Source organism: Petromyzon marinus, chromosome 34 (genome assembly GCF_048934315.1).
Source record: "Petromyzon marinus isolate PM22_M1 ecotype Great Lakes invasive population chromosome 34, UKy_Petmar_22M1.pri1.0, whole genome shotgun sequence".
NCBI lineage: Eukaryota > Metazoa > Chordata > Hyperoartia > Petromyzontiformes > Petromyzontidae > Petromyzon > Petromyzon marinus.
The window spans coordinates 3,297,615-3,316,114 of NC_133700.1; the positions used below are offsets into that span (position 1 = coordinate 3,297,615).

The following is an 18,500-nucleotide window of genomic DNA, read 5'->3' on the forward strand; positions in this document are numbered from 1 at the left end:
GAGTGCGGCAATAATCCATTGTTGTACACTCCAAAGCCTAAGTACTCCACCTTCACCAACCTGCACTCACCAGCGTGGTGAATTACGGCCAATAACCCTCATGACCTGTGCAGCGTGAGCGACCCTCATCCAGCAGCGGTTTGACGAAAGGGTTGTACAAGCATGGGATGTGAGGCTTAAGTCACAAGTTACAGGTTTGTTGTTGAACCAGTGTTGAGGCTGATCCACAGAGAACGTGGGACGTCACATGTAGCATCATTTTGTACGTAGAGGAACCCGCAATCCTTCTATCAGAAGCACGCCAATTATGTCCGCATTATTAACAATTTACATGCTTCTATTGGAGAATATATTGCGAATTAAAAAAGGGACTCAAAGTCGGGGTTTGTTATCCCCTGATATTAAAGAGGGGGAAATGAAATACGCTAACTGCAGGGGTACAGTGCAAACATGTTTATATAATGTAGGAAGGCTTCCAAAGTACTGTATATAATAATTTCACAGATGCTGGGAAGGAGGCCAAGAAGGAAACGGAGGATAGCTTTGGGAGTCAGCAAATAAGCTATATGAAAACAACACACTTGAATAAACCAGCATGTTTGCTATAAATCGGAACGCTACAACATGGATATTATCGTGGACAAACACAAAATAATAATTTAAGTTTATGAAGCGTCCCGAAACAATCCTTCTCCTCAGGGCGCTTTTTGCGTTCAATCTGTAAGGCGACCTGATTTAGCAAACGCGCGCTTATCTTCTTTGGTTCTTTCGGTAAAGTCACGTAGAATGAGAATAAAATAATAAATTGATCAAATAAAATAACACAATAATATTCTCACGACGTTTCGGCCACAACACAAGCGGCCTTCATCAGGTGAAGGGACGAGACTGTCTGGAGCGCTGTCCTCCACACAGTCTCGTCCCTTCACCTGATGAAGGCCGCTTGTGTTGTGGCCAAAACGTCGTGATTTTTTGTTATTTTATTTTCACCTACGTGACTTTACCCAATAGAACCAAGGAGTATAGTTGTCCCACTCCTCCAGGGAACCATCCTAGTTACGGTCAAACCATCCCAATCTACTCTCGGCCCAACAACCTCTTAACCTTATTCTTTCGTATGGCTGATGTAGATGCAGGAAGCAACAACTACGGTTTCACATTCAGGCGGTCAAGCAAGATAACTGCGTCAGGAGCGGCGCAGTGTATCGCTGTAATGCCTTCCTTCATATTTGTGGATCTGGCATTGCGTTGTTAAACGTTATATATGGTTTGTTCTGGATGACCACAGGGCGTACACTACTGGAGAATTTTTTTTTATTTTTCCCACTTGTGCATGGTGTGTGCGGATGCGGTTTAGGGTTGACCACGGACTCTTTAATTTACATCGTGAAATGCGCACCTGTCCGGCCAGCTTCCACAACACGTATGCCAGCCAGCGCGCCCTCTCTGGCACAGATTAACTCATTACTCGGGGCGCTGTCCCCCGCCCCCCCCCACCATTGTCTATTGGCGCAATAGGAGATGGGCATTTCTCAGGCCGCGCGAGCATTCATTACTTGAAGCCGTGGATTGCAATGAGGATCGCCCCCCTACTCGGGTGCATCCCGGGTGCTCTCGGCGAAACGCGCCAGCCCGCTTTGAGCGCTGATGAGCCGTACGTGCATCGAAGCTCCTGCTTCGATGCACGCAGGAGTGGCGCGTTGCTGCGAGACATTACCCCCCCCCACCTCGTTACGGGGCACACTGCTCATCTTGCTCGTAGGCCACGCAGGGCGTTCATCAGACGGCGTTGTCGACCGCTCCTCCGGCGACATCGACCGCTGCTCGAACCCCCCCCCCCACTCGGGTGACAACGATGGTGGAGACGGGCCCTGCCCTTTGTCTCCGGCAACTTGACACGTGGCTCGCCTTAACCCCACGGTGGCGAGATGTTATCTTCCTTCGGCTGGTATGCAGGAGGTCGAGGGTTCGAACCCGACAACCGACGCCTTGGGGATTTGGACTTTGCATGTCCCTCTCTCTTTCTCCCTCGTAGTCGCGTGATCTTTAATTCTCCGGGTCCCCCGGGTTTTTTCCCCCTCCATATTCAGAAACAAGCATTTAGATGATTTAAAATTTTTGGCTGCTATTAAAAAATGTTCACTTGTTAAGCCACTTCGTCGAGCTATTGTTTGTGGTCAGGTCGCTGCTATGAAGAAGCTAATAGCTCAGTGGACTTTATCTGATTAGATTTTTAAAAAGTTTAGTTTAATTTGTATTTTTACGTGATTTGCTTACCTTTCCGATACTTTCCACTTCTTTCGTGTTTTTTTATATTGTTTGTTGGGACGTTCTGAGCCGCCCCTAACTGGACAGCTTTAAAGCTCATCGGATTGCTCCAGTATAAATACATATTATGATTATGATTCTAAACCCAGTGTAAACAGGCGAAAAATGCACGTATTTAACATGAAACACACATTAGTGCATTCTGGTGTGTTGAGGCAGACAGCTGCAATAGTGTTTCTTTCACGAATATTAAAGGAGTGTTCTCCATGGACAAATCATCAAAAATGCTCCCGATCTCGTCACATTTCAGACGCTAATCGGGGTTGAGTCACGATAGTGCTTGAATGAGCTACCACCATGCATTACAGGTGGCATGGGTTGCTGTGGGGGCTATGCTGTCGGCAGCAGAGGCGCTAGTGCAGCGAAGTACGTCCGATAGTTGTACTGAAGTAGGGGAGCGTACACCCACGTGTACGCTCCCCTCCTTCACCAACGCGCACTCACCGGTCTGGCGAACGTATGGCCAAGCAACCCCCAGGACCCACACGGCATGGTGAGGGCCCCCATTATGCAGTGGAATGATAAAGGGCAGCACTTGTAACGTACCCAAAGACGGACACTGCATCGCGCGCTTTCAGGTGCGTGTCTGCGGCCGTCTGGAACGCTCTTCCTTCCGATATTATGAAGCCACTGGGAACTATGCACTTTTAAATCTACGCTGAAAACTCATTTCTTTAGAACTACTTTTTGTGTTTAGTTTGTTGTTCTTCCCCGGCACCTCTGATTAGCACGGTTGGCTACGTACGGTACGAAAGAAGTTCAACATACATACATACATTACAGGAGCGTTACTTAAATATTCATCTCAAAGGTAAAATTAAATTCCATGCATTATATCTGGCCATACTTTCCATGCAGTGCCCAGCTCTGGCTCCTGCCAGATTCACAAAGATCCCTCCAGCCCTTCACACTTCTGTTCCACACCCCTCCCTGCCATATATGGCTCCTTACATGTAATAATTTATTTGTTTCGTTCCCTGGCTCAAGAGCAGTGTCTCACAGTAGGTAAACTGGGCGAGTATTGTGTGACTCAGAATTGAAGAATTCTTCTTCAGCTGATGTCCCAGAGTGAGGGGCCTTATGGACCCAGTCGTTTCCACTGCTGGTTGTGCGCATTGGCGACTGCATTCGTTTGCGTGTACCCACTGCAATAGGTGCTGTGCATTCCATCATATGGACCGTCTGGAAGACACAGGTCGCCTTGGAAACGCAAGTGTTTCATTTTAAAATTGATAAATGCGCAATATTGTTTGAGGTGGTGGTTATCTCCCGTTTACAGCCCCTGAGCCATTGGTGGACATTTCACACTGCTATGGCGGGTATGGGAATTTTTTTCCATAGGACTTCAAATGTTGTCTTCCCCACAAAGTGGTGGTACTAGTGTTATCAATCGGAATGGGAGACTGAGTCTAACTCCACATGAAATTTTAACTCGCAAGCTCCCAATCGGGAGCCGCTCGCTCGAATGGTGAGCCACCAGACCAGATACATTATTATTATTTGCCACTGCTTGTATCCGTGGACTTCCTCAACAATGAACTTAAAAAGTACCAATAAAAACACCATTTCAGTAACTTCTTAAACATACACTTAATCTGCATTAGTTTTAACATACAAAACAGCAATACTTAAATATATATGTTTGACCTATTTACTAAATGTATGCACAGAATGCAATATTTCTGTTCAAAAAGGGAACAAAGCCGATTGCACATGATACATTATTGGCGAAGATCATAGGAGACTGAATAATGGACAATATAGAGGCCAACCAACCACATGAGCCAGCAGGATTGAGGAAAGGTTTTTCTACCATGATCACTTTCATAACTATCAACTAGATCCTAGAAAAGACAAAATGAGAGTCAAAGTCCCACTATGCCTGGATTTTGGAGACTATGAAAAGGGCATTGTATGCAGTGGAAACTGAAGCAGTGATCTAGGCTTTCACAAAGCAGGCCTTAATAGAAAATATATATAGTCTTGAAAACAATGTATAAAGTGAGGAACTGCTACATTGAGATGGCGTGAAGACAGCAAACATATACAACTCACAAAAGAAAAGGAGAGGCTCACCAAGCATATTTTGAGAAACAGAGGACATTCACATAAAATTGTTTTAAAGGAATAAAAAGAGAAAGTTTGAGCTCTCAGATTCACGCGTAACACAGGCGTCGTAGCAACCGATGAAAATGCATTGCGGGAAATTATTCTAGAACTGCACAAAGATGGTCGCAACGTTGGACTGAAAATAAATTATCAAGAGCAAAAACCAATAGGGCAAAAAATAAAACCAGGTCTTAAACCGTCTCACCTAGCACGAGCTGATCTCCATTCACAAACACCGCACGCTCCCAGCCGCCTGCTCAGGTTTCACCTTCAAACGGGGGGCTTCTGGACCCCATTAAATCGCAATCTTATGGGATTCATTGATGAAGGTCCCACATGTCCATGTTACACGCGGTCGTCGTGATAGCTGTTCGGCATCTTTTTTTGCCCTCTGAAAGGCGTTTGATATCCACGGTGTGTAAGTACAATGATTGCCTACGAGTTTGGAACAATCCTGGGACTGGTTAAGAACCCTAGGCCTGGTGTGGATGGTGCTCATTTCATCGCTGAGGTGTGATGCTCTGTAAACAGCCACCTGGCCTTGCTCATTGCAACTGAACCTAATCACTCCTCGCACAGACTTGTCACACAGCCCAGTACAAAGCAATCAATTTCAACTTTTTTTGTGTGTGTTTTAAGTCATCTTAAAACCAGGTCACATTTCTTGGGCTGTGACTATGCAAGATGCGTATGGTTCTCCAAAGCCTTCCACAATAAATCAGTGCTGCAGCAGGAGAGGTGGTGGTGGGTGTTGTGAAGGGAGATTTGATCACCCGCTGGGCTGGCAGCAATCTGTGTGGGTGATGGTGAGGGCAGCGAGGCGAGGGGAGGAGCCATAGCACGACCCTGCTCCGTTGTTTTAAAAACGTGTGGACGGCGCGTTGCGTTAAGCTGTGAGCATAAATGAGCACAACTCAACACTTATTCATATTCTTAGCTCTTTCGGTAAAGTCACGTTGAAGGGAAACAATAAAATAATAAAATATATATAAAACGTGACTTCACCGAAAGAGCTAAGAATATGAATTACTGCAGTCACGAAAGCTTTAAATCAAAACTCAACACTTGTTGGATTTTTACACCGTTTCAGAGGGGGTTTATACAGCAATCAAAAAAACTGTCATGATTATCATTACTATTAAAATAATTGTAAATCCACGCGGCGTGCTTTACATGAAATAAAAGGACAAAAAAGGAAAACTAATGGGAGATAAGGGGGGGGGGGGGGGGCAATGTCGAGGCAACCGGAACTGGAGGTGCACAACGGCACCAGGGTGCAGCCACCGGGACCGCCTAAAACCTGCCACTGACAATGTCCCAGTGCTGACAAGGCCCAGCAACCTCGACCAAACAGGAGCAATGAAGTCCAGAGGCCTATGGTCAAGAAGTTACAGTGCCAGTGTGGTCCAGGGGCCCAACCATAGGTGGAGTTTGACTTCTATATTTGGCGGGGGGTAGTGGGGGCAGGCGTTCACTTTGTCCCTCACATTATGAATCGTAGGTGCACATAATTACTTATTTATTTGTAATCACAATGGTAGCTTACTGAAAATAAATTAATAAAGGTGCCCAGTTTGGGCGGAGCATTGCCCCTCCCCCCCACCGTAAACTCCGCCCATGGGCCCAACACCAAAGAGTTCCAAAGGCCCAGCGCTGATGAGGTCCCACACAAGCCAGTACGAATAAAGTACAACAGCTAAATTGCTGATGAGCTCCAACCACAATGAGGGGCCAGGATGGCCGACGCAAACAAAGTATTAATGTCGATGAGGTCTCGGCGTCAAATGAGGCCCAGAATAAGTACGTGAAAGGCGGTGGTTATAAGGACCGTTATTCCTTAAGTAAGTGGTTCTTATCATTTACTGCAGCCATGCACCCCTTTGGTTCTCAATCATAAGAAAATGCATGTTAATAAATACATTGGTTTTATTAAACAAAGTAGTTGCATATTCTTTGGGTCTTTCGGTAAAGTCACGTAGATAGGTTCAAAGAAAATAACAAAAAACTACGACGTTTCAATCGCAACACGAGCGGTCGTCTTCAGGAAAAGGGGGGTTAGCTTCCAAAGGCAAACTATTTATAAGGGTTTGAAATGGGCGTAGCCCAAATGTCAACAGCCAATGTTAATGCAGGTGGTGGGCAGCCAACCTGACGGTGGTTGGTTTTCCACCAATCAAAGGGCTGACAGGTGAAAATTAGCATGTTAATGAGAGATTAGCATGTTAATGGTGGTTGGTTTTAGTAACTTACCATTCTTTTCCACCTCCATGGTGAATTTGATGGCTGGGTGTATGGAATTCATGTGGTTGAGGAATTTGTTCAGAGCTGGTCGGCCATGTGGCCAGATGACGAACGTGTCATCTACGTGCCTCTTCCACAAGGATGGACATAGAGTGGATGCTTGGATTGTATCTGTCTCAAATTTATCCATTAAAACTTTGGCTACAACTGGAGATAAGAGAGAACCCATTGGGGTACTTTCAACTTGTTTGTAGAATGTTCCATTCCAGGTGATGTGAGTGTTGGTGAGGCAGTGTCTCACCAGGGCCGGTACATCAGCATTCAGTCCTTGTTGAACCAAATCTTAAATGATTGCAATGGTGTCAGATACAGGAACTTTGGTAAACAAAGAGACTACCTCGAAACTAACGAGCAAATCACCTGGAGACAGTGAGATGTCCCTAATTAATGAAACCAAGTGAGCTGAATTAAGTACAGCTGAGGTGGTCTTAACAGTGAATGGTTGTAAGATCTTAGACAGAAATCGGGCCAGTTTGTAGGTGGGTGAGTCAATGGTAGAGACGATAGGACGAAGGGGTGTACTTTCTTTAAGGGCGGAGCCGGCCCCGACTCGGGAGCATATAAGCCGGGTCCCCGCAGGGACCGGGGTTGGTTGTTGCTACCGTCATCTGAAGATCTACAATCTATGTTCAGAAGAGTCTCCAACACGTGGTCCAGAACCTGAGTCGGGGTCCGGTCCATTGTAGCTAACTCCCAGTGTGTTATTGTCATTAGCCGGGTGGTCCACCACCCTAGGCTGTTATCTGGTAAATCGGCAGCTACCCCTTTGTGTATTGGTGTTGGTGAAATAAATGTGTTGCCTCTAAGAAGTATGTCTGCAACTCAGTTGGGCCCACTACATGTTTATTAAAATAGCCGTACCAACAGTAATCCCTTTTAAAGTATGGTGCCCTTTAAAGGCATGCATTTCACTTCCATGCAGCACTAAGGCGGTAGCTATCCGAACAGTTAAAATTATTTATATTTTTTTCAATTTCGATAGATTATCTTATTAGTCTTGGCCAGTAGTAGCTAGTTTTGCACATAACTTCAATGTTATCAAAATCAATTGAGTGTCCTTGTTGGCATGCGTGTTCTGCTACTGCTGACAGTTGTATTTGGGAGTATTTAATATTTCTCTCATGTTCTTTTAGTCTCGTGCTGATCATTCGTCCTGTTTGCCCAACGTAACATTTTCCACACATGCAGTTAATCCTGTACACACCTTCTGATGATAATATCGGTAATATATCTGTTGTACCAGATATTAATTTCTGCATTTTATGTACCGTGCCAAATCTTACTCGGATGTTTTGTTTTTCCAAACATCTGGATAGTTTCTTCAGTTACTCCCGCAATGACGTCATTCCAATGATTGCTGAGTTTTTACCCATCCTCTCGGTTGAAATTGTGTATGTGTCTGTATATATATGGATGGCTTCATGGGCGAATCTTTATTGATAGCCAGTGGGCTTGCAAAGTTCCTTCGTCTCAGAGAAATCTATTTCATGTGAGCCAACCGCATTAAAACAATGGTCAGCCACGGCTGAAGTGTTGGTCCTCCCGTGTTACAAATCTGCCTTATGCTCACGAACACGGTAATCATTGGAAGGACGTCATCAACCAGTTTAAGTCATAACTTGCTGTGTTGTTTCCATACTCACTTCTATTTTGCAGTCATGTTGTATTACTTTAGTATAAATGCATGTTAATTTTGATTCATATGTTGTTTTTTCCTGACTTTATGTGAACTAAAAGACACAAATTCGCCCGTTTTCTCATTGATAATATGTAAATTACAAAATATCAATGTTCTGGTCACAAAAGTAAAGTTTGTGGGGAATAATAGCCATTTTCTGTACTTTTGAGGCATAAGCAATTAGGAAATAACACTTACTATCCAGGACCAAGAAAAAAATGGTACACAGGGTTATTAATTCTTATTATTCCTCAAGTGGAGGCCCTTCCGACAGCAGTGGGTTGGGAAAACAAATGCAGGGCTGCACCTTTAACTTTTTATGTTTCATTATTAATTCAATTTACAAATAATTTTGCCTGTGTACTCGTCCGTTTTAGATTCATGCATACATTACACTTCAAGGCTGAATAAGCTGTATACAGCATTATATTGAGTGCAAATTTGAACGGGAAAAAAACGCTGTGTGAGGATAATCCCGGCAGTATACGAGCACGGAAATAAAGGGGGGGAAACGTAGCATTCAACAAAAGGGCGATTGTAAGTTAGAGTGGAGTTTGAATGCCGACTTCCCTGCGCGTGAAGAATTGCCAGCAGGGCCAACACAAGCACTTGGAAAGAGATTAAAATTGATGAATCCAACTATTTATTGCAATTATTGCTGTAAAAAAAATACCCCATACTTTACTATTGTGGAATTCAGAAGAAGTGCCGTACAGCGATGGATTGTGAAATTAAATTTGGAAATTTTAATCACGTGCCAAAAGTTCCATTTGTTATAGAATTCAAGAGTCAGAGCCAAAACAAATCTACCTCCTGACACAATTTTCGTTGTCTTAGTCCAGATTTCAGCCGTTCTTTTCTTTTAGTTTGCATAAGTTCACCGACCAAGCTGCACTGCTTTGGATTTGAAAGTGAACTTGTATATGACAGACGAGACACTAAGAGTGGCGTGAAATTGGATAGACTTGGCCAGTGGAGCGGATTCACTGATGACATAAAGTCTAACTCTAGATAATGTCTTTGCTACCTGAATTAAGTGGCGAGCCATTTACCGAAGTAAACCGGCTCAATAAAAGTCATACTGGTGAATTGTGTCCACATCGGTGTTCAGGTTTATTTCAGCACGAGTGGTTGCGTTCGTCATTACCCGCATGGTATTTTGTAAATACTTTGTGTAGCATCGCTTTACCTTAATGCATGCACATACGACGTGAACTCTATGGAACACGAGCGCTGAGGCATGTATGGGGATGTCACTTTAAAAGTCTTGAGATCCCAGATGCACATAGCCTGCCACTTCCTAGTAATGCCACATCCAAGACCATATCTCCAGATGCCCTGGCCTTCGCGTGCATGAAACAGGCCAGGGTTTTATATATTTTTGGTCAGAGGACCCGGAAAACATTTCCAACTCTAACCTTGCAGGTTTCGGCAGCACATTAAACTAAATTCGACTTCTGGAACCAGATAAGTCTGGCCGCAGTACAGACAAATTGCTTCCGTGCTTGTGTCCAGCAGTGTGTTATCAGACGTTTTTCACGCCCTACTATAACTCGTCTTTAAATGCTATTAGAATTATAAGTTTGCAATCCATTGTCAATCCACTCCTGGGTGACGATGTTCCCACTCCCATGTCATTCATGGGGGGTTTTTTGGACTATACTTCACCATGCCGGTCGGTGCATGTTGCAGAAAGGGTTGAGGCGGGGTGGGGTAGTCTGGATAGGATTATATGTCACTAATATTAGCTGCGGTGAGGAATCGAACGTATATCTCCACGTTCATTGCGCGGTGCGCGAACCATTGCTCCATTCCCCATCGCCGCGATGCCTTTAGTGCGTCAAACACAGCACTCCACGCATTCGGTGGTTGAGCAGGACGTGTTGCGAATCTAACCCCGACGAGATTCGTGAATTGTGCTGGGGGCGCAGGTCGTTCGATCCGCCACGTGGCATCTTTTGATGCCGGAATTCCCGTGCCACGTGGGAGGCTGCTTCGGGGCAGCGCCGAGCGGCGGAAGAGGAGTTCCTGGCAGGCGGCAGAGGCCCACACGGTCTCGCCGAGCGGTGAGGATCCGCAGGCTCCCTCCTTCGCGCGTCACACCTCCGGTGCCGCGTACAAACCCACTGCATGTTCCCGAACGGGGGAAACAGTGAGCACGGATGGCGATGTGGGGTTGTTTTTTTTTCTTCTTTAGATTGGTACCACGTGCCGTCCGACGTTTCACTACATGTGTTGGGAGCTTCTTGTAGGAACTGAATGGAGCAGCTCAGTTTCTCCCTCGATGTAAGATTGGCGGCTGTTAGAAGCTGTTAAAAAAAATTCCAACAGTTGAATCGTGGAATGGCTTAGAGAAGGAAAGTGGCTCGTGCACGTATGAGATGCGTCAGGCATCAGGTAAATGCAGCTCTGTTTTCCCACACCATGTGTTGCCTGGGCCGATGGGGAGCGATGGGTGAGTCTAGGGAGTTTACAATGCAGGAAATGCACTGCTTAATTACTTCTGCAGAGTGAGTCAACACCAATTTAGCATGGGTGGATCTTTCTGCTGCGGTGGTAAGGATATAAAACTTTAGAAAACCGGCGGTAGCAGATTTGTGGAAAATGTTATGCTAAAGTAATTGAAGCAGACTTGTCATGAGAAATTTGTGCAATATTTGAAAGGTGCTAGGTCCACCTACGATGTTTGCTGGTCTGGTGGCTAACTCATGGTGAAAAGTTATTCCATTGAAACTCCCTGTCCCTTAAGTTTCGTTGTCACATGTCACTTTCATTTAAAAAAAAAATTCTACACAAAAGTAAAATCAAGTACTGTACCATGTGTTGCACATTCACGAAACTGTCAATTGTCCATGAAAACATGGTATATAAAAAAAGTAAAAATGCCTAAAGTTTTTCCTTACTCCGTAACTTTCATTTAAAAAAAAAGATTTGAAACCTCAAAGTAGGTCGTTTCTGTTTTATTTTAATAGTGTGTTTTTTTTTTTCAAGAACGTTAGAGAATGCAGTTTGGGCAGCAGACGTATAATAAGACTCCTGAGAGCGGGGAGGAGTCGCGGTGCTCCTTGGGCCGTCCTCCCGTTATATGCACGCGTCCGCTGCCCTCTCTGATTCGCTGGCCGAGCCGCTGAGCGGAATAATTCGCTAAAGCTGGGACCGGGCGGTAATGAGGAGGGTAAAATTTAAGTGGCCCGCTGAAAGGATCGGATTACAGCCATGTTGGGGGTCTTGCTGAGGAATACTTTACCCGGCTGTTAAAGCGGTGTGGTGCAGCCCTGCGCAAGGCAAGCCTTGGTATTCATTCTGCTAGGGAGAACCTGCTGGCAGACGGTCCGACCCCAAACATATGACTCCTCGGTAGTTTGCAAGGACTACACTTTGTTGGCGTGACAAAGAGTCTGCATGTCGGTGTAGACATGTTCAGCTCTGTGGATATACGGCAATTGGGAGTGGTGCTGCTGCTAGCGGCGGTGACGGTCGTCAGGTGCCAGCAGGACGACCTCTGTAAGTGACGATGGCCTTCGCACTCCAGCCTGGAGCCTGCCTCCAGGTGTCGGTCCCCTTCGAGCACTTTGTACTCGGTTAAAGTGGCACTGCCACTGCAGAAGGGGGCGACAGCTTTGCGTTAAACGAACGTTTTGTTTTGTTCATTTTAATTCACCCGCCAACGTGCAGATTTTTCGTGCAATTACGCATCTTCTCGTGACAAGCGATGCGTGGGAGATGCCGATGTTCGTGCAAACTGGCAAATGTTGCCACGAGCCCTACAGTTGAATGGTTTCCTGCTCGGTGGGGCGATTGTGAGCGTTAATTGTGGCATGCACAGAGGGCAGTCTGGTCATGGGAACAAAGCCACCGTGTGTCTAAAAAATACCACGGGTGTACGTATTCCTTTGTCCGCACTGCATAGTTCACGCGTGGTGGCGTCTCTGAATGCATCAGGCACTTGGGAGGGTTTTAGTAAAATGTAGCACGAACATCGCGGTCTGTGTCAAAATGTTACGGCGTATTGTCCGAGTTTAAATGAGTGGATGTAAAATTGTGATGACCGATGCTTATTTGGGGAGTGAAAAAGTTAATGTGGAAAAAGTTTATGGCCGTTGCGTTCGCTCTATCAGAGCAATTGGGATGAGTTTTTTGAAGTATCATCAGCTGATGCTGTGCATGTGGCATGCGGTGCAGTTCAGGAAAACTAAATTTAAAAAAAACTCAGACGCAGCCGTAAAAAAAACCGCGAACGCAGTGACTGCATCTTTCAGTGACAGCTATATAAACATTTTGATTTAAAGCTTTCGTGATTGCAGGGATTCATGTTCTTAGTTCTTTCGGTAAAGCCACGTAGAAGGGAAACAATACAATAAAAATATATATAAAATAATATTGTTTTATATTTTTTATTATTTTATTGTTTCCCTACATAAACATCTTCTGGTGCATTCTTCCGTTCATCATTTCTATTGAGTGAGAATTTTCGCCTGACTTGGTTGGCTTACGGAATTACTTGCCTCGCATTGTTGCTACATAGTGGACCCCACACACTGCATTCCTATGGTGGAACTGTGTTCACTCGTGCTTTGGTGGAACTTGCGGGGTGACTGACGGGTTGATTGATCGATGTCCTTTATTTAAACAGGTGAGCGTTCATTGAGATGTTCCCTGCTCTAGTGGCTTTACGGGTCACGCTAAATCAATTGCTGTCATAATATAAGTGCCATAGTTTAAATCAACTTTACTTTTAAAAATATCTTCAGGATTAATGTTTTTTGCTTTTAAAACGCCAAAGTATTTTTTGCCACAATATTAACACCAAATAAACTTTAGAACAGAAATAGGCTTGCAAAGTGCTCTTAGATTTTTGAAGTTGAAAGGTCCTCTTTATATCTGTCAGACCGTAACGTCTCCCAAGTGTGGAAGATAAATAAAGAATGTTTACAGTAACCAAAATATATAAATCACTCTTTTCCTGCAATTGGATTCCTAAACTTCTGGGAAAATGTCCGAAAATAAAGTTAGGGGGGGAAAATCTTCAGCTCGAATGCGGGGTTTGATGTTGCTTATTTCATGGTTTATTTTTTCTTATTTATTTGTTTATAGCACTTGTAATCGTATAAATACAGCTCGCACCGCACGCGGCACGTGGCAAAACCTGCATATCCACTTGTGTTCTATGCTCAGCCACTCTGTGGAGCAGGATGTGGGTGCATCTACCCTGGAGCGCAACCTCCGAGCTGGGAATTTAAAGCCCTCTCTGTGCAGTGGCACAGGGAAGGCAGAGCAGCGTCGGTGGTTGTAAAAGGAGCTTGGCTACTTTATCACCACGCCGAGGAGCGCAGGGCGCTGCTTACTCACAAGAGGCATGCGAGTGCAACGGGCTGGTTTACACCGGATGCGAGAAAAGGCAGGGTAATATATGTTAGTTTGGCAGCAAAGGTGGCCGTTTTTATAAAGTTGTAGCGATACAAATGCGCTGCAAAGATTAAATTGATCACTCTGTAACGTTTGAGAAATAATGTAAAATTCCTTGTTAGCCCTGCAAGATTGCCTTCTAATATTTATTCACATTTTTGAAACCATACAATCGTTCTTTTTATGTTATCAAATAGGCTGTTTATATAAAAAATGGCTATTTTGTTTCGAAATTCAAATTTGTATCAAAACGTAGATCTTGGTGTCAAAAACAAATAATTTCGGCAATGCATGTACGTATGAATGTTGAACTTCTTTCGCACCGTACATAGCCAACCGTGCTCATCGGGGGTGCGGGGGAAGGACACCAAACTAAACACAAAAAGTAGCTCTAAAGCAATTAGATTTTAATCTAGATTTTAAAATGCATTGTTCAAGTGGCTTCGTAATGTCGGAAAAGCGTTCCAGACGGCCGCAGACGCGCATCTGAAAGCGTGCGATGCAAGCGACCACCGTCTTTGTTCGATGGGCAGCCAAAAGCGAGTTCGCGTGATGGGTCATGCTCCTCGACAAGATCAGCGAGGTATTGCGGTTCATTTGTGGCAAGCACTCTGTGTGTAATTAGTGCGAAAAACCATTAACCCATCAGACTCAATCTAAGCCTGATGTGAGCATGGCAGTGAGCAGTGAAGCCAAGGAGAACCCGAGTGGAGAAAACGAAGACACCACTGAGTTGGGCAATGAGGTGGTTTAGTTCGTCACTGGCGGAGCAGTCGAAGGTGCTCTCTGGTTCTTTTCCACGGTGCTAATCCCAGACAATCTCCCTTCCAGGTTTAGCTGAGTATATGCCGTTAAAAACGCCACGACAAAGTATTGCTTTCGTGAGAGTCATTACTGGCGTGGCCGTACTGGCTCATGCACATTGCACCCTGCTGCTCAGACTTATTTTAGCTAAAAAAAAATGTTTTAATAATATTTTTCACATAATGTTTTGTCTTAACAAACTGAATGCTATTTCGTGGACTGAATTATTTAAAGGCACAATGCTTAGCAAAAGGCAAGAAAGTACAGATTTATAGAATTTGTTGTAATATTTTTCAAGTAGGCATGGTCACACATATATGTACTGTGTATATTATAACTGAAATTCAAACTATATGTTAAAAGTATGAATGTTAAAAAAATCTATTTCAACTCTATTTAATATGTGAAGTCAGGACTATTGTTGTATGAATGTGTTCAGTTAACAGAAAATGCAGAGTCCTTGTAATAATGTGTATCTTGCGTACATTTTCTACGTATCAATTCAAGCCTTGCTCATTTCACAGCAGGGCCAGTAATAGGACAAGAAAATTATTATTTTTGCTCAAGGATTTACTACAATAGTTCTGGTTTACATTATTGTTACATGAGGGAGGTCGGGCAATAACCACAAAATTGATTTCATATTTATATTTAACGAATGGATTGATTGTTGTAATCGTCGGGTCTCTTGTTATAGCCTCGAGCCCACGCTTTATACTTGTTCCTTGGTACTTAATCTCTGTCATACCAGCCACGCTGTTATGTTGAGGGCACAGAGCCAAAGAATCAGCCACCCTGCTGGTTTGCTGGTTTCTAAACGTGACTCCACCGGTTTACGGAGTTACACGGTGTGGCTTTGCCTTCACCGTGTCAGGATTGCAAACGAGGGAATTTGTTTGATAACCTAAGACAGAACTTTGCTTTGGTAAATGGCTCAGCGTGCATCTCAGTGTGCCTCGCCTGCGTTCACAACGCTCAGCGACGTTACTAAACTTTCCATTGCTTACGACCAACTCAGCTGGAGTGATCTTGCAAGCTAAGCAGGTTACAGGCTGGATAGTGCTAATGGGGGTGGCCACCATGCATACGATGTATTAAAGGCTGCGGGGAGTAGAGGGCAGTGCGCCAAAATCCAATGATGTAGTGTATTTATGTGCTGACGGGCACTGACCAGCGTGGTGAAATATGGTCAGATAGCCCCCATGACTCGCATGGTGTGGGGAGGCCCTCATCCAGCAGTGGATTTGGGCTGTGCATACACAAGCAACACTCATCTGTGGCAGTGTATTTAGATAACCAGTTACTATTCACAATTACAAGAAAATAAGGAACATTTGAAGTTAAACGAGTTTGAGTGTGGTGGATAGTAATGTAATTATTTTACTATAGTTTGATATAAATTTGATATCTTTGTAAAGGAATGTAATGGACCAGCACAGTACCTAGATAACCCTGTTAATCAGTATATGTATTTATACGTCATGTCGATGTTTTCAAATGATGTAGTAATCAGACATGCAGGATAGTTTATTAAATATGTGTATTATTATAATTTCTCTGCTTTCCATGTTATATATGGAATATCAGTGGTAATATGTCAATGCCAAATTCGCAGATATTATTCATATAATTACTTACACCTGTGTGTCAGAATGACTAATTATTGGGTTTTCTTAAGAACTTAGTCTTTACCAAAAAATAATCACGAGCATCGTTGTGGGGAATTTAAGCAAAATAACAAATTAGCAGCCACTATGCCTCATTCCCATATCTCTCTCACGTCAACATAGCCCATAGCTTTGCTCCGTGGCGAGCGTGACGCGTCACAGTGGGACGCGATGTCGTGGAGCCTTGTGTCATCACTCGGGCGCCGATGTTCACAACTTGTTTAGACAAGGGTGAGTAAATATAGCGGCGTGGTGGCACCGCACAGTAACAAATCGGTGACATGTTGCAGAGGTTGAAACCTCCGTGAGGGCAAGGAGTCAGTTGCACTTGCACACCTGGAGTGGCCGCTCTCTCATTGTTTAATTGCAGGAGAACAAGTTAAGAAGGGGCGAGCGGGCGGCGGGGGGGGGGAATAACTGGAATTTTTCGTGTAACCAAGCAAAGGCAGTGGTGTAGCTTTCGGGTGTGCACGGAGTATAATTGCGCCGGGCCCATGGGCCAGAGGGGTCCAGGGAGTGGACTACAAAGAATTGGACAATGGAGGCCCCATTTAATTATTTGTGCCAGGGCCCATGCTAACCGTGCGATGCCACTTACCATTAACATTTACTGTGTGAGCAAGGAAATAAATGTAGGGTATGATTGCACAGCTTGCTTATCTCGTTGGCTGGTGAGATGATTGAAGTGTAACTCTTTTATATATTTGACACTATATTTTTTTAAAATATAATTTGCAATTGTCATTTTTGGCGTCTGAGAATTAGAGTTGTGGTCTGAATGGCTTCTCATTATCTGATTAAATAAAGACTTCTGTCTGTCTCTGTTATGCTTTACTGCATTGGCTTTTTTCTTAATTTCATTTTGTGTTACCTGATATTTGAAGCATCAGAGGAGCTCACAAACAGCAGCAGGCCCCATTAATTCAGTTGTTTTGTTAGTCATTCTGCCCTCTTTTTGGGTGGAACGACGGTCGTTTTCACAGAAAAAAAATCAGACCCATTCTGCCTCTTCCATTTAACACGTGGCTGATTGTACACGAAACACATCCGTTCCACGGCTTCTCACTTCCCGCAATTGGGAATCGGGCAGGAGTGGGAGTCGTTACGGCAAGCCGCAAGTTTTGGATTGCGCAGGGGGGAGCGTGGTGACCCACCTCGCACCAATTCACGGGTTGCGCCTCTCTCCTCTCTTTCGCTACTCCTTTTTTTCCTTTCACGCACTTCGACCCAAAATGTAGGGCAACTTTTTGTTGGTGTTGCTGCCTTAAGCTCTGCAGCAAGGAGCAGTGGGGAGGCGCACGCGTGCATTAGGAAAGGTGACAGTGATGAAGACAAAGAAACAAAGATGAGGATGATGTCCATAATGATAACAATGCCCTTGATGATTAGGATGAAGATTGTGGTGATGATTGTGATGGTGACTGATCGTGATGATGTCCATGCTGATGATGATGATGATTATGCTGTTACTGCTGTTACTGCTACTGCTAATGATGTTGCTTCTGCTGCTGATGATGATGATGATGAAATTGATGCAGAAGTGATAGGATTCGCCTCACTGAGTCCCGAGACTCATTTTTAAAGGTGTATGTGGGAGGAAGCTGCCGTACTTAGAGGCTTGGAGAGGATGAGACTCAAATATCCACACAGATAAATTCAAGAATCCACTTTCGGTACTATCTTTTGCTGGCAACCCAGCAGATTTGGGAGTTTCATAAATCTTCATGTGATTCACTAACACATGCCTCCGATTTGATAGACTACAAACACCATGCTCACACCATGCCAGACACCCATTAAAGTCTGAGTCAACCTAAGAGATATCCACAACAAATTATACAATTGTAGTGGCCAGATTCATAGCACATTGCATACCCGCACACAATTCCACACACACGTTTGCATACACATGCACAAAGACACATGCACCCACATGCACCCACACTGGAAGACAATGATATACCCATATAGCGGTTTCGCTAACGGACACTAGTCACAGGGTAGCGCAGACAGGCAGAGGGAGGTGGGCATCACTACAATACTCAACTGGTGACCTCAGTTCCATTCCTACTCACAGCTGAAGTCAGTGGTGAGTTATAACTGAACCGGTTCTACCAACCCTACACTTCACCAACCTGGACTGACCATCGTTGGTAAAGTATGGTCTAACAACCCCCATGACCGATACAGCACGTGGGGAATCCTTA

At 44.4% G+C, this 18,500-nt stretch overlaps 1 protein-coding gene across 1 annotated transcript in view; it reads left to right on the forward strand.

Moving 5' to 3' along the window:
* Positions 1–11,611: 11,611 nt before the first annotated feature.
* LOC116948593 (uncharacterized) overlaps positions 11,612–18,500 on the forward strand; it is a 75,764-nt gene continuing 68,875 nt past the window's right edge. Inside the window, exon 1 of the mRNA XM_032965404.2 lies at positions 11,612–11,920. Coding sequence (XP_032821295.1) covers positions 11,833–11,920 — 88 coding nt within the window. The 5' untranslated portion in view covers positions 11,612–11,832. The remainder of the gene's footprint in view (positions 11,921–18,500) is intronic.